This window comes from Aethalodelphis obliquidens, unplaced genomic scaffold (assembly GCF_003676395.1).
Source record: "Aethalodelphis obliquidens isolate GAN/ISIS:26980383/991018 unplaced genomic scaffold, ASM367639v1 scaffold63, whole genome shotgun sequence".
Lineage (NCBI taxonomy): Eukaryota > Metazoa > Chordata > Mammalia > Artiodactyla > Delphinidae > Aethalodelphis > Aethalodelphis obliquidens.
In genome coordinates, this window is record NW_020838007.1 from 2,026,674 (window position 1) to 2,050,310 (window position 23,637).

At 53.7% G+C, this 23,637-nt stretch overlaps 1 protein-coding gene across 5 annotated transcripts in view; it reads right to left on the reverse strand.

Moving 5' to 3' along the window:
* HIRA (histone cell cycle regulator) overlaps positions 1 to 16,587 on the reverse strand; it is a 58,053-nt gene extending 41,466 nt beyond the window's left edge. For 2 of the 5 annotated variants that reach the window (XM_027088721.1, XM_027088720.1), the window contains exons 1-10: positions 16,526 to 16,587; positions 15,190 to 15,300; positions 13,921 to 14,011; positions 12,613 to 12,707; positions 7,548 to 7,643; positions 6,373 to 6,533; positions 4,518 to 4,685; positions 3,920 to 4,033; positions 2,119 to 2,189; positions 1,448 to 1,553 (exon numbers count right to left, since the gene is read on the reverse strand). In XM_027088721.1, coding sequence (XP_026944522.1) covers positions 1,448 to 1,553; positions 2,119 to 2,189; positions 3,920 to 4,033; positions 4,518 to 4,685; positions 6,373 to 6,533; positions 7,548 to 7,643; positions 12,613 to 12,707; positions 13,921 to 14,011; positions 15,190 to 15,268 — 981 coding nt within the window. In that variant the 5' untranslated portion in view covers positions 15,269 to 15,300; positions 16,526 to 16,587. Of the gene's footprint in view, positions 1 to 1,447; positions 1,554 to 2,118; positions 2,190 to 3,919; positions 4,034 to 4,517; positions 4,686 to 6,372; positions 6,534 to 7,547; positions 7,644 to 9,682; positions 10,361 to 12,346; positions 12,415 to 12,612; positions 12,708 to 13,920; positions 14,012 to 14,981; positions 15,115 to 15,189; positions 15,303 to 16,525 lie in introns of those variants that run through there. The other 3 variants (XM_027088723.1, XM_027088722.1, XM_027088724.1) reach the window with 3 other exon arrangements.
* Positions 16,588 to 23,637: the final 7,050 nt, after the last annotated feature.

Sequence of the window (23,637 nt, forward strand, 5' to 3'; positions counted from 1 at the left end):
CTGCTTTCACTGCTCCAGCTGCAGCCATCAGCCCCACGTGGCTGGAGGTCGCCATGGGGGCCGCTAACAGAGCCCCTGAGAGCAAGGAAAGGCCTGGCACGCAGGCCTAGGGGAACCCTTCTCTGCCTGCATTGCCCCCAACATGTCCTGACCCTTCTGAGCAGGGCCAGTCCCACCTTCCCTGGTCTCGGCAGCCCTGTGCCACAAGCCAGGCTGTGTGAGGGCAGGGACGGTGGCCCCAGCACACTGGAGTGGCCAGTGTGACAAGGAGCAGACTTTCACATGGTGTGCTAATGACCAAAGCAGAGGTCAGGAGGACACCTGCCTCACAGGAAGGATGCTGGGCGGGCAGCTTTGGGGCCCACTCCGTAGGACCTGGAGTGCCTGCCTGTGGCCAAAACTCCCTCCCCGGCACCCCTGGAATCTCAAGGCAGGATTCGGAGTTCGGCCCTACTGTTCCTCAAATGCAGGGGCCCTGCCTGCATCCAAGATGGGTTACGACTCTCTAAGGAGAGGGGAGGTCACCTGACGACAGTGACCAGTGGAGGGAAGAGCTGGGGCTGCGGACACACTTGTCCCCCCACTGACAAGTGACCGTGGGTGCCAGGCCAGTCCACTGTGGTGAGCGAGGCCGACTCTGAAGCCCAAGGGGTAACATCGTAGTGGGGGTCCCCACAGAAGCCTAAGAGGGGTCTCCCAGCAGCAATGGCACCCTGAGGGGAGAGCTGCCGCCTGCCCTGGGCTCTCGGAGCCTCTTGCCCCCACATACTGGTGTGGGCCCACTTGCGGGAAGGCAGGCTCCTAGTCTGAGGCAGGGAAAGTAGTGCCTGTCATCAAGTCCCCAAGGATGAGCACTGGCCACCCTGTCCTGGGCAGAGCATGGCAGAGAGGAGGCCTGGCCCCAAGGCTGCGGATGGGCTCATGCTTCCACTCTCAGACCTCAGGGTCACATGCTATTCTCCTCAGTGAAACAGGACCAGTCCTGCCTGGAGGGGTTTTGTGTAATTTAAGTGAAGAAACGTGGCCCTGGTTCTGGCACACAGTAAGTGCTAGGAAAGGACTGCTAACATTGTTGTAACTGCTGACCCGAGACTAGTACGTTAGCGAAGGACAATGGAGAAGGGACGTGAGCAGCCCTGGCAGCCACTCCCACTCTCCCAGCGTGAACACCTCCCAGGGTGGCTATCAGCTCAAGAGGAGATGCCCGGGTTTACTCAATTCTATTTTCCGCAAGATGTTACAGAAAAACCCAAAGGAATTTTTTGGCCAACCCAATAGAATGGATTTCTGACATGAATAGAGGTTCATTTTAAATTAAATCTCTCTTGTAGAGAAGACGAGGATTATAATATACAAGAGGCAAAGGACTAGGAATGCTTCAGGAAACAATGTGTCTGTGTAGGTCACAGGAGGAGGTCCCTCAGAGCCACCATGGCCGTGCTCCTACCTTCTCTTCCTCGCTCAGGGGGTCTCCGAGCTCGTCCTGGGAGAAATCCAGGAACGCCACAGAGCCGTCCATGGAGCACACCAGGATGCCCAGCCCGTTCAGAGTCCTGGAAAAGATGGCCATCAGCAGCCAGGCGCAAGCCCTGCGGTGCTCGCCCGCCACGGAGTGGCCCAGGGGAGGCAGAGTCTGGGGAGAGGCCCCCACGCGCTCATGGGGAGGCGGAGGTTGGGGCGACAGTCCCATTCTACAGAGCTCTGGGCCCTTTAGTTCTCAGCACATGTACAGAGTATCTCTCACCCTATGCTTTGTAAGAGTTTCATGTTCATTTATCTCATTTTTGAAAGCATTAAAAAACAACTGCGAGGGAGTGCACATTTAAATGAGGTCGCTGAGAAGCATGAAACAAGCGGCTTCCACAGCCGCACTACTCTGATTCACGCAGCGACAGAGCCAAGTGCAACCAGGATCATGCACTCTCCTTCCCAGACGAACACCAGTCTGTCTCAGCAGGGGTTTCCAGTAGGGCCAGGAGCACAGCACCCTGGGGTCTGTCCTGGCTGCGACACCTGGGATCCTGGCTGCCCAACCCTAATCACACCCAGGAGGCCTTGACCTCCAACATGTGGCTCCTCCTTTCCTAGACCATGCCTCGAATCGAGAATCCATCTTACCAGGAAATGTCCATGATGGATTTGTCAAACAGCTCATGGATGACAACCAAAGGCCGTTTTAGACATGTGAGCTGAAAGGAAAGGGCGGCAAAGGTTAATGAAAGAATGAGGCCCTCTGTGTCCACTCTGCTCAGCTGCCGCCACCAGATCCAGAAGGCTTGGTCTGAGCTGTGATGACACGTAGGGTGTCTTCAGCTCTACTCAGACGGCCACCACCGAGACTCTGGAACCCACGCCCGCCAAAGACACGTGTGCCAGCATGGGGTCTGCCCCTTCGGGCCTGGCAGGGCAGACAGCTGTATACACACAAGACCAGCAATGGAGGAGGGGGTTCTAGAAGGCCTACTGAACAAGGATGTGATGCCAAGGCCTGGGCAGGGAATGCAGCAGCAAAGGCAGGTCCCAGGACAGGAAAACAGCCTCAGAGAGAACCTAGCACCCCTTCTCAAGGCTCACGTTCAGGTGCATACGCATACCCAAGGCTCCATGTGACTAGTGCCACACACCACACAGGTTCATGCTGCCCTGACCCAGGCCCCAGGGTAGCCACTATTAACACTCTTCCTCTCTTCCGTCTTGGACAAATATTTTATTCTTTAAAGTAAGGCACATGGTTGCCTGCTTTTTCATTTAATGCAGAATGAGTGTGTCATCAACATCCTGTGAAAACCTGTGTCTGGGGACCGTACCCGCCGCCTTCCCCACGTGCATGTGGGTCATCTGGTCCCCTCACGTGGCCGAGCACATGTCCACACTCCCACAGCAGCAGCAGGCATAGCTCTCACACACAGGCCCTGCCTGTCCTGCCCACTGGTCCTGGGCCCCTGGGTGGCGGGCTGGGGTGGGAACATGCCTTGAGGGCAGGAGGCGCTAAGACAGCCCTAGTCCTGAGGATGGGACTGGAATCTGAGCACCTGGAACCCATGAGAACCTTGCCCCATCCTAGTTCCACTCCCCAAAGAGAACCAGCCTGGCCTTCCTTCCACAGACATGCCTACAGACCCCCCAGAAACCTGGGACCTCTGTCAACACCTGACCCATCAGTGATGTTTTGGTCAAAGTACCAGGGATGGAGCCCAGGCCCAGGGGAGCCCAGGAAGAATGCGCCTGAACCGCCTAGGACGCACGAGGTCCAGGGTCTGAAATGGGGTCACAGGATTGCTCTGTGAGAAGCAACTGTCCTAAATGCAGCCAAAGGATAACCTCCAAATCTAAAACTTCAAATCCACTCTGCTTATGGGGAAATCAATGATAAGGAATAAACTGTTGTTAACGCAACACACACAAAGCTCAACCACTTTACGCCAAGTGAAAAGAACACAAGATGCAAAAAAGTAAACACTGCACGACTCCATTCATATAAAGTCCAGAAACAGGCAAAGCTCATCCATGTGACAGACATCCTTAGTGCTGCTGCCCTGGCTGAGGGGGCGCTGGGGGCAGGGTCCTGACAGGGAAGGGGCAGGGAGCGTTCCAGGGCAATAGTTACACGGAAGTAAACACGTCTGACGACAGATGTACTGAGCTGTGTACTTCAGGTAGATCCACTATGGAGATTCTATATCTACACAAAGTTCTTTTAAAGGAAAGCCAACACAATATGCCAACCGTGGCCCTGACTACTGAAGGTATGATCTGGGTCTGGACACAAGAGCTGCTCTGGCTGGGTGGCAGGGTGGCCTCTCCTGGCCAGGCCCAGGTTCAGGGCAGAAACACTCACTGAGCACCACCAGAAGTGGGGGGTCTCTCCTCTTTCAGGCACCCCCTCCCCGCAGAGCAGCGAGCTCACAGTAGGGCTCACCCAGACAGAGAGCGAGCGGTCCTTGCTGCCGACAGCACAGCAGCAGTACGGGCAACTGGGCTTCGCAGAGCTCCCGTTCTTCTGCTTCTTCTTGAAGATTTTTGGGTTGAATTTCTAAAACCAAGTAACAAGGGTTAATTAGTAATTAATCAAGCATCAAGCACGTACCCTACGCCAAATATGAGACATACCAGGATCCCAGCCTAGCAGGTGTCCCCCAGCCCCGGGCACCGGCACGCGTCATTGCGCTTTCACAGCTACCCAGCAGGCCTTGTGCTGAGAATGACACGTGTCCTAATCAAAGTCTGGTTCTGGTGACATTCATCACATTAAATAAAATATTAACTTCATATTCATCACGTCCACTTGCCAATAAAGCACATGGGTATGTATTCTATTTTGTATAACTAGTTTAAAATATTGAAACATTAAGTATTTAAAATGAAACAAGAACCTAACAACGTGTGCTGAATCTCAGAGGCCACCATCTCAGTCCAACACATGACCCAGGACGGGGGAGCACGGCACTGCCCAGGTTCTGAGGGTCCCACTTAGGGCGGCGCTGATGGCCGGCCAACCTGAGGCCAAGTGGACTCACCACGACAGTCACAGCTTTCCGGTGCCCGACAAAATCCATGTTGGTCTTCCAGCCCTCCCGTTCGATGATCTGGGCGGTGGGGCCGGAATTGTTCATGGCGTGGGCAGACACCAGGTAGTGCCCGTCAGGGGACCAGCTGAGCCGCAACACGTGGGTCGTCCCTCCACACTGCAAGAAACGTCTGTGCTCGAAAGGAGCCCAAGGCCAACTCTGTGACCAAAATTGGCCCCAGAAATCAAACTGAGCTCTGATGTACAAATTCACGATGGTGGAGCACACCCAAGCTGCTGGCTACAGGGCCAGCTTGACTCCAGTCTCTCTGGGTGAGCTGACAGCGGGGCCGTCAGGAGACCGGTAGGGGCGCCATTCTACCCTCCCCCACTGCACGGCGGCACAGGCTGAGGGGATGGCTGGACGGCCACCTCTTTCCACTGTCAACCCTATCTGGGCCAAATCTATCTGACCACAGACCCCTTCTCCTTCCTACCCAGCACTGGGGAACCCCACAGGAGGTTTGCAGACCACGTGTTGCTGCGGAGAAAGAGCACTGCTGACCCTCGGAAGCCTGGTCACAAGCCTCTCTCTACACTGCAGACAGTGACCACCAGGCCCCACCTGCTCTCTGAATCCTGTCTCCTCGCCCAAAGCCTGGTGACGCCACCAGCCAAGGAGAAGAGGTTTGTAAAGTCCATAGAAACCATAAATGGCACAAGAGAAAGGCACTGTTCCCCTGACCCAGGCAGAGGCAGGGCACCTCTTCACACCATGCCTCCTGCAAAGTGAGATGACATTGGCTAAAAGCCAGCCCCTGAAGGTCAAGGTCAGTCCAGGGCAGTCCGAAAGGCTTAGGGGTTAAGATCCAGGCTGCGCAGGCCTTGGGGAAGGCAGGACAGGGCAGGGCCCGAGCGCAGCATGGGGACACACCTGCCTCCACTGCCAGCCAGGTCCAAGCCAAGGCAGGACAGCCCCCCCAGAGGCTGAAGAGTGCTGCCAGCTCCTGCAGGATTCCAAACATTCCTGTCCTGCCCTTCCCCCGCCCCGCAGCCGCCCCAGGAGCCCAGTGGCTCTCCACAAAGCCTGCAGCCCATGTCCTCTCACACTAGGTGGCTGCCAAGGAGGGCAGAACTAAGTGAGGTAAGGACCAGGCTCATGGATCCAGTTCAGGAACTTCTGTGCGTTGGGGGACAGCTGAACATGTGATACCCACTTTTCTCCACAGCCAGCCCTGACCAGTGGGCAGGTGTCTATTCTTCCTGCAAAACTTCGTACTCAGGTCCCTTCCTCCAAGAAGCCCTCTCTGACGTGACCACCACCTACCCCCAGCCATTTCTGCCCACTCTGGATAACTCCATCTCAATCCACGTTCATTTCCTGTACTCAGGACAGCCGTACACACAGGAGGCACTCAAGAAATGTCCACTGAATAGTGGCGACCTTGAGCTCTGGTCCCACGTGAAATCAGAACTCAAATGAGGGAAGAGATGGTAAAATACTACACAAGCCAGTGCAGTCCAAGCTCCAGATGTTTTGCAAACTGGACTGTTAACGCCTTCCACAGGAGCCGGCTGGCCTGCAGAGCGAAGGTCAGCAATCACGGCCCAGCGCCCTCAGGAAGACACAAGAGCCTCCTCCACCCTCTACGTCCCCCACAACCCAAGGGGCAGTGTGCTGTAAACTCTTCAGCTTTAACACCTACAAGCCTTTTCACTACAAAGGTGGATGTTTAATAGCTTCTGAGAAGTGAATGATTTTCATCACCTGACTCTGGGCTCCCCGACCACGTCTGGACCCCAGGCAGCCCCTGCTCCGTGTGGGAGGCAGGGGGCGGGGGTGGGGGACCTGCCGGGCCTCTTACCTCATCGAAAGGCTTGGTGATGCTGGTCTCTAACTGCCAGTCCAGCGTCCTCCACACCTTCAGGCTGCGGTCGTCAGCTTGAGAGGCAATGTATTTACCAACAGGGTCCCAAGTCAGGCCCTTCACCAGGCCAGAATGGCCTCTCAGAGTAGCTAGGATTTCTGTGAGGACAAATAAGTGAGGTTGGAAAGGCATTACCAAGGGGAAAACAGTGACTCTGTCTAGAAACGGGCCACGGGTCGGCCGGCCAACAGAAGGGGCTTCAGGAGTTGCCCTGGCCAGCCCCACCCCTGGGCACAAGCAGAAGAGTCTGTTCTCACCCAAGAGGTGGGCACCACCCATTTCCCTCCAGCCAAGCTGACACGTATGGGTTGAGGCTGCACATGCCCTCAGAGGGGCAGGCAGCCAGGGCCAGAGCTGAAAGGCGCCGCGTCACCTTGCCGGCAGCCGCAGCCCTGCCCATGATTTCTTTTCCAGACAGGAGCCCGTGCCCATCCGAGCCCTCCCGATGTGACCCTCCCTGGGGGACCGGGCCTGCGCTGAGTGAGTCCTCTGCTCGTCATCACTGAGGACAAAGGGGAGGGAGCTTGGACCCCAGAGAGCTGTAAGCTGAATGACACCCCAGCCACGGTGGCTGGGCCGAGTCCCCAAACACGGTGGAAGCTGATGAAGAGAGCAAGTGACCGGGACCCGAGCCTATGAGAAGAACACGCTCCTGTCACCAGGCAGGGACTAGAAGCATCTCACTGGCTACAAACCGCAGTGCCATCCCAGGCTCTGCCATCGGTAGGGACTTCAAACACGTTAACAGAAAAACTGATCTGCAAAACTGGATCTATTAGCCTGCTCATGCTCGAGGGCATCACAGAGGAGACGGCTACTGGGCTGAGGCCAGAGCCCGGAGTGGGAGGGCGCACCCTCAAGGGCAGCTGGCTGGGCTCCCAGTGCCAGGGGTCCATCCGCACAGCCTGCAGCAGGGACACCCATGCCGGCACTTGGTTACTATTATTTTTCTTTAATGTAAACTTCTCTTTAAACCTTAAATGTGATTGATAAAGAAGACCTGAGTTACTGACAAGACAGGCTGGCTGCCACCAGCCGAGGAGACCCAGCCCACCCGTTCCAGACACCGCCGGGCAGCCCCACGGAAAGGCCGCCCGGGCACAGGTGCGGACCTGGGAACTTCACTGCGTTCCAGATGACCACGGTGTTGTCCACACTGCACGAGGCCAGCCAGGCGTCATGGGGGGACCACGCTACGTCCATCACATCTGGAAGACAATGGCCAATGGTGAGTCTCTTTCCTGGTGGTGGATATGGACACGGCGCAGCTCCACCCTGCCAGCTGGCCAGTCAGCAGCCCCCTGGCGTTCTCACACCTGAGGAGACTTGACCTGAGACCGTCATAACTAGACTTTTCCAAACCAACCTGAAGAACTTCCCCACTAAGGTTCTGCAATCAGTCCTAAGATCTGAAGCATCTAACGGCCCCACCCAACTCCCTTCTGACAAAGCACTGAGGGCCTGGCCAAGAGTGTGGCACTCGTGCCACTGCATGGCTGGGTCTGCAGCCCTTGGGCCGGCTGAGCCACCTTCTCCAACCCTAACCCGGCCTCATCAGAGCGCGGCGTGACAGCCAAGGTCTCCCTGGTTTCTCCAACCTCAGTGCCTGATGTGGCACCGGGAGTGCGGAGGGATGGCTGGTGAGGTGAACAAACAGAGAGAGCAGCCAGTCAGGAGCCATCTAGTCCTTTGCTCACAGGATGATTTAAATCTTCAGAGTCAGCTCGACAAGACGGCCCACGCGGGCAGCACCGTGATCTCCCGTGTGTGCGCCAGTGCTGAGCACGAGCCCGGGCCCCGCTGTCCTGCTCCGCGTTGCGTGGCTGAGGGCACTCGAGACCCGGAACAGACCTAACTCAGCAGTGGACTTGGACCAGGTTCCAGTTCCTCATGCCCATAAGCACACGTGCCCACGTCATTCTGCACACCCCGGGGCGTTTGTTTGAGATGGATGCCGCACCGTGGGAACCTGGGCGGAGCACCTGGGCATTTTCATGAGTCTGGATTCTTCACATTTCTACTAGCAGAATGTCCTTTTCAAAAGTCCCTTTTTAGCTTGAGGATTATGATTTTTTCCCCTTCTAACTTATTGAGTACATTTTTATGTTTGAAGTTCCACTTTAATTCGCAAAATGAAGACTGTGCACATTGGTGTGTCCGAAGCTGTCTTCAGGGACTCCTCTGTTCCTACCCCGTCTGTTGGGAGGTGATTTGTGCTGGCGGGTCTAACGAGAATGCAGTGTCTGCTAAAGGAGGCACAGGAACCTCTTCTGGGGCTCAGAGCGTGGGTGGGATTGGGGGGCAGCCGTGCAAACCACAGACCCCCCTGTACTTCCTGAGTCCTAGAGCAGAGACATGCTCACCTGAGACTCCAGAAAGGAGACCGGTTTTCTTAGCAATTTCCATGGACTATGGACAATACAGACCTTAGCTGCAAATTCCATCAGTTTACCTTCCTATGCTGTAGAAGGTTTATGTAGTAAAGTCAGTTTTTCTCCTTTGTTGTATTTTTAAAAATGATTTCTCTTATTGCTTGTTAACTTTGAAAAAATATTCCCTCTGCTGGAGGTCTAATAAATATTCAATTCCGTTTTCTCTTGCTTTATTTAGAACATTTCTTTAATACCTGGAATTTATCATGCTGTCTTTAGCTAAGGCTCTACATTACCTTCCTTTCACCCACGAACTGCTGAATGGCTGGTTACCCTGCCACGTGTGGGGAATGAATCTTGCCTTCTGTTATCGGTCATAGGTGCCGCCTTCACAACACACCAAGCTGTCAGGAGCACTGTAGTCTCCTTCAACGTTGTTAACTTTGTTTGAATGAGTTCTCCCACGTCCTGAGTCATCCTTCCAGACACCCTTTGGAGTCACTGCTGAGTTCTGCAGTAAATCCACACATGTGACATGACTTCCTCCCCAAACCCGTTTTGGAGCTTCTGTCTTCAGACCATACAACGCCCTTTCCTTCTTGCCACAGCTCTACACACACCTGAGACCCTCCCTGTCCTTGAAGATGTAAGTTTCTGGTCACTGTCATTCCCGTCATCTCTCCAACATCATTCTTGGTGATTCCAAGAGGATGATTTTTCTAACACCCTTAAAGTCCTCCACCTACTCCAATGACCTTGGTTTCTGGCCTCAGCCATAGTTCCCACAGTCATGCCCAGAGACCCTCCCTGACAGAGCACTGCGACCCCTCCCTGGTCTTACTGCCCCCCTCCCCGCCGCCACGTCCCCCGCTCACTCTCCGATGGGTCTTCCAGCCGCTATAGCCCTTCCGTCTCCTCAGCGGGCCTGGAGTCCATCCTCCCCTCAGCTCTTCTGCTGTCTTTCTTTGCAGGCGCCTGACAAGACCAGCTGGGTTCCGTCCAGCTCTCTCCCCCGGTCTTTCCTGAGCGCCCGCCAATTAGGCCTTTACCCGGCTTCACCAACAGGAACCACGCTTGCCAAGGCCACCGGCGGCTTCCATGCCATCCAGTCCAGCAGCCGATCCTCGGTGCTCACTCGACCGTGAGGCAACGTGGGGCACGCTGCTTGCTCTTGCCTCCTTCAAACGTTCTCTCCACCACCTTCACTGGCTCCCCGGCTCAGCCGCACCCCAGGCTCCTCCCCTGTGCTCCAGGCTCACCCCCCAACAGCCAGCCCGCAGGTCCACTCACCCTGCTGCCAGGCACTGCGGACCCAACAATGTCCACTCACCCCCACACCTCAAGTGAGGAACCTGCATCCCTCCCGCTGCTCAGGCCACAGTCTGGGAAGCCGTCCCACCTCCTCTGGGGCCTCACCTCACTTCCCACCCTAGGGAGTCTGTGTGACCACCTGCCCTGACTTCCACCATGACGACCCACGGCCCCCGACAGGCTCTCACCTAGATCACATCACTGGTCTCCCCAGTGCGGCCTCGGCCCCCCACCATATGGGCTCCATACTGCTGCCCAGGCCTCCACACTGCTCTGCCTCACTCAGACGAGAGCCCCTCCCGGCCCCCTCCCCTCTGCATTCCCCCCCCGCCCTGGTCCCAAGCCCACGTCTACACTCCATCTGCTGCCCCAGTTGCTCCCTCCACCTGGATAGCTCTCTGCAGGTCCACACGGTTGTCCCCTCATCGCCATCTGCTCAACCCCTGGACGCTACCTTCTCAGTAAGACCCTCCTTGGGAATCTGAGTAAAACTGCACTTATCTCTTTCTATCATTAGATATTCCAATTGGCTATGACTAGTGAAAGACAGATAATTAAACATCTTCTTATATGAAGCCAATTCAATGACTTATTTTTATTAGTCTGAAGTGCTTTTCAATGCTTTATAAGTCCTAAAAGCTTTATTCCTCATATCATCTCATTTTACTATTGTTTTCCAGTTTGTCAACCTACTTCTTTTTCTTTTCTCTCTTTTTTTGGCCGCGCCACATGGCTTGTGGGATCCTTGTTCTCTGACCAGGGATTCAACCTGGGCCCCGGCAGTGAGAGTGCCGAGTCCTAACCACTGGACCGCCAGGGAATTCCCTGTCTACCTTCTTCAGATTCTGCTTAACTGTACTGCAGAAATTCCAAAATAACAAATGCGGTGATAGCACCCATGTTTGTCTTTTCTCAGTATCAATGGGAACAAGGCTCAACTGTGAACTATAATATGTGCGCATGGTTTAAAAGACACAGGGCTCTATCATGGTAGGAAAACAGCTTTCTATGGCCATTAAAGAAAACTATTTTTATTAGCAACTGATGGTGCTACCAGGACCACTGCAAAAGGAGTGGCAGGTATCCCCACTGAAGGTGGGCATCCCTACCTGCCTGGTCGAGGAGAGCCCTGGGGTGGTGGGCCAGGAGGGAGGGCGAGGTTATGGCTCAGTCCAAGTCTCAGGTTAGGGGCCCCATGAAAGTCGTCACTCAGGCCCCACCCCACTTGGATAACCTCATGGATACCTTGTCCAAGTTCCAGAGAAGCCCAACTAGACTCCACTGTGAGCACCTGCCAGCAAGTTAGGGTAAGTTACAAATTTTTACTGTTATCAAAGATAACACAATGTTACACTATCAGCTTTCAAAGATGTGGACTCAATTTGTGGTCTCTAAGAGGTGGGTCTGTTCACCTTTAAAGTGTCATCTGCAGAGTGGGTGTTGAGCACAGACTGGACCATAGCTGATTCTCTCCTGCCCCATCTCCGCCCCCCCAGCCCCCGAGTGGCAGGCTCAATTCCAACCAGCTCGGGACACCCCCCAAACCCAGCACATCCTGCACTGAACTGGCATCCGGCCCCATAAACCCATGGTCGTATGGTCTCAGCAGAGGATACCGCTGGCTCCCCAGGCACCCAGCTAGGGGTCTCCCTCATGCCTCCCTTTGCTCAGCCCTTCAAAGTCCCCAGGTCAATCTCTTCCTCTCTCTCAATGATCACAGGCCTAGTTTGGGCCCTTGCAGTTTTCATCTGAACCCCTGAAACTGCCTTGTTTTCCGTAGGGCTGTCAGATGATCCCCCTCTCAGGCCTCCATGACAAAGGGCACCCTCATTAGCAGGAGCACAAGCCTTCCATGACCTGCCCTCACACACTTAGCCAGCCCCACCCCGCGCCGCTTGCTGCCGTGCAGTACACGTCCAGCGGGGTTACATGCTGCCACCTCACCACTGGCACCAAGCCTTTCTGGCTTCTGCTGGCCCCTGCCTGGCACACCCTCCCAGCTATTCCCGGCTAGACCGCAGGTTCTCTGAGGAAGACTGAATTGCACTGACTCTGGTATCCCTGGCATCTGACCAAGTGCTGTCAACTTCAGTCCAAATCTGAAAAATGAGTTTCTTTCCATACCAAGCCTATTTAAAACACTTTGCAAACACTCTCAAAGTCAAGTAAAAAGCTTTCCAGTGGGCCCCCGTGTGCGGGTTTCTGTGGAATAAAGAAAGTGCGCTTACGGACTTAGCGATCCACTGATGGAGGTAGTGACTCAGTTCCCAGGATAAACAGCGGAACGTGGGGAGTTCTACATTAAAGATATAAACATACAGCCCATGAGGGCAGGAGTGGGGACACTGACGCAGCTGGAGGCAGGCAGCGGGGAGGGGAGGGGTGGCCCAGACACAGGGCTGCTCTAAGGACCCACAGTCCACAGGGGCCGTGGAGGTGCCGCTGCTGCTCTCGGCCACCGCCGGGGCGCCCACCCCATGGGCAGCCCACTCACCGCCTGAGTGACTCCGCAGGATGGAGACACATCGCCACTGCTCCACGTTGGCAAGCTTGCCACTGGAGCCGAACACGGTGCTGGGGCCGATGTACCTGTGTGAGAGAGGAGTCAGAAGGGCAACCGGGGACTTCCGGGCAACGCAGAGACAAAGCAGACAGACAGCGGCTGGCGAGTGCCAAACGGGTGAACAATGGGGGCTGACTGGGCAAATTATGATCTGTTCACTGGATGGAACGCTACACGGCCTACACCAATCTTGGGAAAACGTCCGTGGGATAGAATTAAGTGAAGGCAACAGGTCCCAGAATGTCATATACAACACGATACCATACATCACCTATGCTGGAAAATGGACCAGAAAGACACACGTGAAAAATACAAAAATATTAACTGTGGCTTCCTTTAGATGGTGGGATTATGATTTTTTTCTCTTCAATTTTCCAAACTGTATACTAAATACGTTATTTATGTTGGCTAAAGCAGCAGAAGCAACACTATTTTTCAAGCCCTCCTGTAAGGACTTGAACGCCTCTGCCTGAATACTGGGGCAGGGAAAGCACTGGAACTGGGGTGCTCGCTCCTGGGCCTTGAGCAGTCATGGAGCCCTGCAGACATGGCACCAACACCTCGGACCCCCAGAGGCTCTGTTAACACCCTTAGCTCCTGCAGAATTCTTTCAAACCTACAGGAAGGGCTCGCGGAGGCAGCTGGCTGGGCTGAAGGAGACAGTGCGCCTCTGCTCGCCAAGCCACAGCCTTGGGGACACTCTGGCTGAGCAGGAGGGTGGGGTCTGGTCCCCAGCCTGGCTGGCCCCAAAGGCCCAGGACCCACCCTAGGAGACTCCAGGAGATGGTCAGTTCATTGTGGGTGCAGAGCAGGGGCTTTCGGGGAAGGTGGGGCTCCTGGGAGCCCCAGGTAAAGCTGACAGAAAACGAGGTGAATGGCAAGAGGGCACGCTCTAGATCCCCCACCCCAGATCCCATCAGAGCACCTTGTGTGTTAGGAAATTTCACTTGAAGGACAAAACAAATGAAGCCATCAATGTCAGCCCTCGAAGGGACGAGCCCTTCTTTTTCAGGTGAAACCCTGCAGCCCTGTGAGGAGTGCTGAGCAGGTCCACAGGCAGGTAGGTGGCCACCCACTGCCCTGGTCAGGCCCCGGCTGCCCCTGCCTACATGTGCTTCCTGGTACTCATCGAGTCAGAGCTCTGGAGACCTCAGGGCCAGGGTGGGGAAAGCGACTGTGATAAAGACCAGCAAAGAAGCTTCTAAAAATAAAATGTGAAGTAAAGAAAATGATGCTTACGTAGCCCGCTTCCACACCATAATCAGTTTGTCATCTCCCCCAGAAGCTAAATACATCCCACTGTTTGACCACCGCACACAGTTCACACATGCTGGGAAGAAAAAAAAAATAGGGTGATGAAAATCCAGTCGCCACGCTCATTTGCTTTGTGCAGTTTGGCAAGATGCAGAGGGTTTACAAAATCTAATCTATCTGATCTACTCAAGGTACCTACTGTGTGAGAGCCCCAGAAGAAAAATTCAGTTCACGCACCAACCTACTTGTGCTGTAAGAACAAATACCAGAGCAAAGTCTGGAGGGGAAATGCTACGTCATCTGAGAAGCATTAGTGCTTAATCAAACAGTCAATAGGAGAAGGCTTCTTTCCATGAAAACTGGTAAGTAACTAAATCTCAGGGCTGTCGAATGATGAGATGTATTTCTGAGTAGGGATAATTCTCAAAATGAGGGCATGTACTAAAAAGGCCAAGATGCCTTTCCCAGAACTTTCAGGGGAGCAGCTTGGTAGAGCATAAAACTTTGACTTCAAGCCACCTACCAGCTCTTTTTCCAAACTTGTCAACACTGCAGGTAGACTGGTCCTGCACTTATAAACTAAGGCCAGGAGAAATCCCTGTTGGCCCTGATGGGTCAAGAGCCTCTGGAGCCCCACAGCAGAAGGGACATTATCCAAGATGTGGTCCACACGTGGCCTGCGGGCACCTTGTGTTCTGGGGTGGAGGACGCCAAGGGGTGTGTCGGGAGAGCAGGAACACATAGCACACAGGGAGGGGGCATAACTGATAGTGGAGCATCTCAGTGGGCAGCTAGGTTGGAAACCAGAGCCTGATGCTCAAGGGCAGGAAACTAAGGCACTACAGCAGGAAAGGAAACTACAACACTGTCCAGTGGCCACAAGGGCCTGGCAAAGGGCCCCAAGTGACACGGCAGCCATCTGAGACATTTGGTGAGCTGTCTTTTGTGCACCCTTCCCCGGAACCCTACTGCTTCCAGGTCGCTGGCCCCAAAGCCCCATGGAATCAGGCAGTAACGACTCATGAGCAGGAAATCACCAGAGGTACCTGCAGACTGTCCAAAGATGGTTCTGTGGGCAGGCCGAGTCTTCTGCTGAATAACTCACCCAGGTGTGCAGCCAACATCTGTGCCTTCAGACAGCAGGCCGAGGGGAGCTACCGCCGCACGGGCCTTATCTCTCTAATTACAAACACACGTGCTAACCTTGGGCACTGTGCCAACACGCAAAGCCTGCAAAGGGCCACCCTGTAATACCTAAGTGATTGTCCATCTGGCAAAGCATCTTGGGGACATTTTCATCCTTCTCGTCATCCTCCTGGAGGACTGGAGACATATTCCAGATTACAACCTTCCCAGAATCCTGTCCTGGAAAGAAGGAGCAGAAACAACTCAATGTGTCAGGAGTGGCAATAGGAGCCTGTGACCCGCCCTCACCTAGCTGTCAGAAGTCAGGGCTGATAGATCAGCAGGATCTGAGTTACTATTATGTGTCACAGGGAAGGTGAACAAAAACAAGTGCCGCTGGGGACTGGAGGCAGTGGGCTCAGTAGGAGGCTGAGGCCAGCCTGGGTCTGCACTGAACTCTGGCCTGGTCTCTAACACAGGTCCACCAGGGGCCCCTAGGAGGTCCTCGTGCCCACCCAGAACCCAGACCCCTCATATGGAACCCAAAGAAGCTGTGCACAGGCACCCCCGCAACCTCCCCTCCCCTCTAGGTGCTGCTTGGGGTCCACTGCTGTTCCCACAGCTGACTGGACACTTTTGAGAACCAAGCCTGAAATGTGCCCTCAACACAGGGAAAGGATCGTTACCACCTTACCTGCCCTTTGCCATCACCTACAGATGGGAGGTCAACTAAAAGAGGGCATTTGAGGTTCCTGTGGTCATAAGCAGAAGTAGTACTCTGCTAAAAATATACATCTATGCATTTTAGTAATGTTTTCCATTACTGATAACTAAAAAAGGGCAACCTCTCACTAACTTTCTGTTACAGAAGGCAAAAACTAGTAAGTGCCTAGAAATGGACATGTCAGAATTACCATAAAGCACACTTGAAATGGCCTCTTGGCCAGTAGGTAAAAATATTTCCTCAACAGCTCCCAAGACCTCACTGTGCCAAGTCGGGCGGGAAGGTGCGCCCCCTCTCGTGGACAAGGACAAAACTCCGGCCCCCCAGCTAAGTCCAGAGCTCCTGAGTGACACAGTTGAATTCTTTTGAGCCCAGAAAAATAAGCTTCATGACTACATGACTAACTTCATAATTTAGCCACCTCCTCCCTTTTTCAAGGTGAGCAAATGCTACCAGAGACCTTGCCTCTGGGGCTGGGGCTTTGTCCACAGGACCACCGGCCACTCCCCATGCTCAGTAAGGTGGGGATGCAGACTGATTGTAATATGAACCTAGTCAGCAGGAATCTGCTGCCAAAGTAGTTACAGAGAGTATGCCAGAGCCACAAAGGGCTTAGATGTGACCTAGCACATCCATGCTGATGAGCAGCAGGCCCTCTCCCTCCTCCCAGCTCCTGGGCATCAGGAGACATGGGGTGAGGCGCAGGGCTGTGAGCGCTCCCTCCACTACCTGTGAACATACCTTGTCCTCCAGTTGCGAACTTGGTCCCGTCAGGGTGAATATCAACTGAAAAAATTGGCTTGCCTGGAAACAAAGAAAAAAAACACATGACATCTCTCTTGGCTTTTATTCATTGGAAAATAGCAGCAAGCTCAAACATTTAAAATATTGGTTATTCATGTAACGCCCCTAATCACTGCTCCTAGGGGAAAAAACAGGCTACCAATAAATCACCTGTGAGTTAAAAGACTTTCCAAGGGACATCGAATAGCTTAAAGTCTGAAAGTGGGACAAAGCATCCTGTCACTGCGGGACTGAGCCCGCAGACCCCGGCACTTACACTGAGGTCCACTGGACGAAAGCCCACCACCTGCCAGGTGTACATATTTGGAAAGACCACGAGCTACTGGGGACAAGAGCCCTGAGTCACAGGGGCTGCACCTCAGCCATCTCCCCACCCAGGGATTTGTACTTGGCTGCAGCTGGGACACAGGTAGCCTGGCTCTTCTGCCTGGCCATCTGACAGCTGCGCAGGACCAGTGGCTGCAATGCATAGGCACCGCCTCCCTTGTCGTGACCCTGCTCCCAAAAGCCCCCCCACCCCGTGTGTTCTTGCTGCATTGACGTCCATGGAGAGTCGCCTTCTCAATGTCTCCTCCAGCTGAGCCTCCAGGGATGGCCCCATGGTGTGGTCAATCAGACAGTCAGTCCCTGCGGGGGAAGGACTGTGGTACAACACGGGCCCAGTCCCCCACCAGGGGCCCATGAAGCTGGATAGCCAGCTGGGCAGACCTGGCTGGCAAAAGCGCCACAGCAGACTATGCCTGTGCCCAGTGGGTGTTTGTCCAGCTCCCTGGCCTCCTTCAGCTTCTGGCCTGGGCCTTGGGAAGGTGGCTCAGAAATATTTGCTCAGGGACAAATGAGACACTTGACAACGAACTGGACATCAGTGGTCATTGATACAAAGGGCTGTTGCCAAGGGGTCTCTTAGTTGAGGATGCTTTCTCTGTCACCCAAGAGGTGGTGGCATGGACACTAGCATGAGGGTCACGAGCTCTGGAATCACGTGGCAGCAAGTGCGGGTTGGGCAGGGCCAGCGGTGGCTGCTTGAGAGCTGAAAGTCCTGCCAGGGCTCCCATGAGAGCACGGAAGATCAAGTGCTGGCACCAAAAGGCCAGCGTGGCCCCAGGCGGCACCCAGCTCACCCCACCTTCTTCTGGAGGGCCCACCCCCACTGTCAAGCTGAGAGTGAGCTTCCACAAGACCAGGGAAGTGCCTCCTCCCTCTATTGGTCATTATGCGGTCCTGGGGGAAGCAGCGGTGCAGGGCTATCAGCAAGCAGAGGCGCGAAATGCAAACGCCCTACTGCGTCTCCAGTAGCAGGGCAGTCACTTCAACAGCAAAGCCTCTACAACAGGCCCCGGTCCCTGAGCCAGAGCTCTACAGTGACAGGTCAAGTTCAGCCCAGCAGCTGCCGACCAGTCTTGAGCACACGCAGTGTGTTCAAAGCCATCCCCCGCACACAGGAAACTCAGTCCCAGGCCACTGTGAGCACTTGTTCCCGGGGTACGTGGGACGAGCCCCGACACAGCCGCACTCTCTCCAGCGCAGAGCAGCCGACCCGCCAGAGCTCTTCCTCTGCAGGCCAGACCCTAACAGTTCCCCCTTAACCTTCAAGAAAAGAGCCCAGAAACCATCCCCTGGGGGGCCCAGGAAGGCAGGTGCAGAGAGCACGGCGGAGAGGACCTGAAGGGCGCACACTCAGGCAGGCGGGGACACCTGCGCCCTCCTAGGCCAAGTGGCTGCCACCAATGACACCAGAGTCCCACATGTGCTGCTGGGAACGTGCCACCCTTTCCCCACAGGCTGAGTGGCTGGAGGGAAGCCGTTGTGAAGGTGGTTTCCTGCCACCTGCGCTGTGAGAAAGAGAAAGGACGAGTGGGGCCATGGGCCCAGCCACCCAGCGCCGAGACCTGGTGGGGCCCTGCTGGACGCCAGGGGACAGGGAGCAGCTGGCACCGCTAAGGCCTCGTGAAACTCAGAAGAGCAGGTGTCTCCAGGGGCAGGGGCTGCGACCCGGCCGTGCCTTCCTCCAGGGCCAGGGCCACGCGGGGGTCCGTCCGAGGGGCGCTGCCTTTCCAGGGCCAGCCCCACTGCTCCCCGGCCCCCCACTGCTCCCGGGCTTTTCTCAAACCAGCAGGCAGCATGGCCCGGGGCCTTCCCTCACTCATTTCACCACAAGGGGGAAACGGAGGCATGCAGAGAGGTCTGGAAAGTTGCCCAAGGCCACACAGCTGCCTGGTAGAGGCCAGGTATCTGGCCCCAAAGCCCAAGGAGTAAACTACCTGCCTGGGGGACACCCATCCCCGCAAAGCCCAGAGGGGAGAAATGAGGGCTAGTGAGCCAGAGGGAAGGCGGGCGAGAGTGTAAGCGTGAGCGTGCAGGACCGGGCCTGCTGCTCCGAGCATCGCCCTGGACTCCTCGGCTCTTTGAGCCTGTGTGCACCCCGCCCCCTGAATTTGGGCTGGCCCTGGACGCCTTTAACTAACAGAATGTGTGGCGGGCTTGCAAGGAAGCTTCATTCAACATCTGCCCTCTGGAGAGAGCCTGCTGCCATGTAAGAAGTCCAACTCCGCTGAGACCATCCTGCTGAGACGAGGCCCCAGCTGGCCACACGGAGTGAGAAGTGGGCCTCAAGGCCAGGCCCCGGGGCCCCTGGTGAGCTGTTCCAGCCCCGGGCTGCTCAAGCTGCCCCAGTAGAGCCCGTGAGGAGCTGGGATGAGCTGGCCCCACCGAGCCCTGCCAAGAGCAGCATCACAAACGATAATAAAGCCGTTGTTTTAAGCCAGCAAGTTTGGGGGTGGTTTGTTATACACGAGATAACCCAAGATGCCAGTTCATTCACTGTTCTGCTTAAGCCAACCCAATCTGACCATTTATCATCTTAACCAAGAAAGTTCCAGCTCAGCCAGCATCAGTCTTAAGTGGCCACCAGTGAGGAGCATCCACCAGCCCCCGGGGTGCTGGTTAGCTCCTGAAGTCTGTATTCCCTCCTGGAGCGCAGCATCAAAGTCACTTGCCTACAAGTCACGGGCCAGCCTGACCCCCCAAGAACATACAGAGCCCAAGGGCTCCACTGCACAGGTACCAATCACAGCCCATCCTAGGAGCTGACACTGGGCTAAGCAGACAGAAAGTAAAGATACAGAAGCCTGGTCCTGCCCAGGGAGCGCCAAAACGTAGACAACATGAACCTCACAGCTAAGTCCAGTGACAGAGGTCTGCACGGGTGGGGAGCCACCTAACTCATCCTGGGGTCTTCCTGCAGAAATCACAACTGCCCCAAGTCCCCAAGGTTGAGAAGTCAGTGAAAGAGTGGGTGAGGGGACCCCCAAGACGAGGGGATGTGGCATGGAATCAAGAATGGGTCCGACCTGCCACTGTGCAGTGCAGCATGGGCAGAGTGGGGAGGGAGCCAGACAGACAGGCAGGGTGCCACCAAGGAGTGCAGACCTTCCCAACTGCCACTCTGGGGCAAGGGCATTAGCTGTTCAGATGGAGAGGGAATTGCTAAGCTGGAGGGCAGTGGGATGCCAGAAATGGGGGTTGGGAACAGGCCTGGGCTTGGGCAGTAAGCGCCCATGGGTTGGATCCTCAGTCCTGCTGCTCACCAGCTCCACAGCCTCGAGTAAGTTACTTAATCTTCCTCTGCAGTTTCCTAATCTACAAAATGGGGAGGCCACAGTCACCCTGACCAGCACCTTGCAAGACGCATTAAGATGCCGAGTCACATGCTTCTGAGGCCTAAGTCTCACGTCTGTTTCTGAGATCAGGGTGCACCCCAGTGAGGGGCGTGGCTGGCATAACTGTCTCCTCTTGCAGTGATGCGCCCCGGGGACACACAAAAGTGGACCTAGAGGAGGCCACCGGCATGGTGCTGGCTGTCCACCCGCTAAGGCAGTGGACCTTCCAGCCCCAAGGAGAGCAGTGGCTCACATGTCCTCCTTTTTCTAAAGGGCTCTTGGCGGTGGAGCTGAGGGAAGGGATGTTGTGGCTGGACTAGTTCGAGAACTTTCCATGTGGCCCAGCACAAGGACAAAGATGAGCTCCCAACCCCCTCCAGTGTTCAGCTCCTCTTTGTACAGAGACAGAGACAAAAGTTAAATTAACACACTCCCTGGACCCTTAGAGCTGTCAGCACCCAGCACTCTCTCCCCTGACACCCACCAACCCATTCTCCTCAGCTCTGCTTCCAGGTCGCCCCTCCTTGACACCTTTGGGGACCCCTCCTCAGCGCACACAGAGCACCCCGCTTCCACACTCTCCTGTCTGTGTGTGCTGATCTGAGGACTGCAGTACAGATGCTCGTCATCGGGCAGAAAAGAGTGAGTTACAGAAGCTGGGTTTTAGCCAGGGCGCTCAGATAGAATCCTCCTTCCTGGCTTCAGGGAGCTTCCCAGAGGAGCGGAGTGCTGGCGGGGAGAAGTGGGAGGAAGCACGGAGGGCAGACAGGCCAGCTGCCTGCTATGCAGCCAGAGGGCCTCTGGCCTTTACACTCTGACGGCTCACGGGGCAGAACTGACTGGAAGTCCCTTAGTGCATCGTGCTCGCGAGGAGTTTGGGGAGGGCGAGGCCTCCATTCACTGTGTGCTGTGCCCATATGACCCAATAATACTTGGTTCTAACAAATTTTGGTAAATTTGTAATTAGACGTGAAACATGGGAAAATGTTTGAAACATTTATTAAGTGAAAAAGAAGTTACAAAACAATATTAAAATATAAGGTGGGTGCAAAAGACATGATCTTATGTGTAAAAAACCCTAAAGATTCCACAAAATAAACAAATTTAGTAGAGCTGAAGGATACAAAATCAACAAACATCAGCTGCATTTCTACACATTAACAGTGAAAATCCAAAAGAAACAAAACAATTCTATTTAAAATAGAATCGAAAAGAAAAAAATACTTAGAAGTAAACTTAACAAAGGTCAAAGACTTGTACGTGAAAACTAGAAAACAGTGCCGAGACAACCAACAGAAACACAAATAAATGGAAAAACAGCCCATCTTCATGAATCGAAGACTTAATATTGTTAAGATGTCAGTAACATCCAAAGCTGTACGGATTTAATGCAATCCCTGTCAGAACTGCAATGACTTTTTTTGGGGGGGGGGGCAAAAACAGAAAACCCATCCTAAAATTCATATAGAATCTCAAGGGACTCCAAATAGCCAAACAAATTCTGAAAAAGAACAAAGTGGGAGGTCTTACACTTGGCTGATTTCAAAATTTACTACGGGGCTTCCCTGATGGTGCAGTGGTTGAGCGTCCGCCTGCCGATGCAGGGGACACGGGTTCGTGCCCGGGTCCAGGAAGATCCCACATGCTGCGGAGCGGCTGGGCCCGTGAGCCATGGCCGCTGAGCCTGCGCGTCCGGAGCCTGTGCTCCGCCAACGGGAGAGGCCACAACAGTGAGAGGCCTGTGTACCGCAAAAAAAAAAAAAAAAAAAAATTTACTACGAAGTTATAGTAATCAAAAGAGTGTGTTACTGGCATGAAGACACACAGACCAATGAAATAGAATACAGATTTTCAAAAAGGCTGCCAAGGCCATTCAATACAGCAAAGGACAGTCTCTTCAACAAGTGGTTCAAGGAAAACTGAATATCCACATGCAGAAGAATAAGCCTGGACCCTTACCTAACGCCATCTACAAAAATTAACTCAAAATGGATCAAAGACCCAAAGGTTGAACCTAACACTATAAAAATTCTTAGAACAAAACAGGGAAAAAGCTTCATAACATTGGATTTGGCAATGATTTTTTTAGATATGATAGCAAAGGCACAGGCATTAAGAGAAAAAATAGACAAACTGGATTTCTTGAAAACTTTTGCCCATCAAAGGATACTATCAACAGGATAAAAAGGCAACCCACAGAAAATACTGGCAAATTACATATCAGATAAGGAATTAATGTCCAGAATATATAAAGAACTCCTAAAACTCAATACAAAAAAAACAAAAAAAGAAAAGTAAAGTAAAAATAACAAGTGCTGGTGGGGATGTGGAGAAATTGGAACTCTGTACTCTGCTGGTGGGAATGAAAAATGGTGCAGCTGCTGTGGAAACCAGTATGGCAGTTCCTCAAAAAATTAAAAATAGAATTACCTGTGATCCAGCAATTCCACTTCTGGGTTTACACCCAAAGGAATTGAAAGCAGGGTCTTGAAGAGATATTTGTACACCCACATTCATAGCAGCTTTATTCACAACATCTAAGAGGTGGAAGTAACCTCATGTCCATCAATGGATGATGGATAAATAAAATGTGGTACGTCCACACAATGGAATATTATTCAGCAATAAAAAGGAAAAATTCTGACACAAGCTACAACATGGATGAACCGTGAAGACATTATGTTAATTTGCATAAGCCAGTCACAGAAGCACAAATACTGTATGATTCCACTTATATGAAGTCCCTAGAGGAGTCAAATTCATAGAGACAGGAAGTAGATGGTGGTGCCAGGGGCTGGGGGAGGGGGAACTGGGGAGTTACTGCTTAATGGGGACAGAGTTTCAGTTTTGCATGATGAACAGGTGTGGAGATTGGCTGCACAACAATGTGAACATACAGAACACTACTGAATTATACACTTAAAAGATGGTTAAGATGGTAAATTTTATGTTATGGTTTACTTTGTCACAACTTAAAAAAATGCTAACCAAAACCAAAGCAAACCACATAAATATGTATACAAGCTGGAGGGGCGTGGGAGGGAGGTGGGTATGGTTGTAAAGGTGTTCGAACCATTTGGTCTTGACTGCTGTGGATACATGAACCCTCACAGGTGCAAAGCTGTGTGGGACTCAGCAGCCACCCCACACAGATGAACGCTACAAGTAAGAGTGGGCTCTGAGTGAGGCAGGTGGGGTCTGTCAACATCATTGTGACATCAGACTGCAGCTTTGCAAAACGTCACCCCTGGGAGAAACTGGGCAAAGTGTACAGAGGATCTCAGCTGCGTGGGAATCTACAACCACCCCAATAAGGAATAAATGTGCATATGTACACATGAAGCCTGTTTTCTAAAAACTGCATATATGTCTGTGTCTGATAAAGGTAAA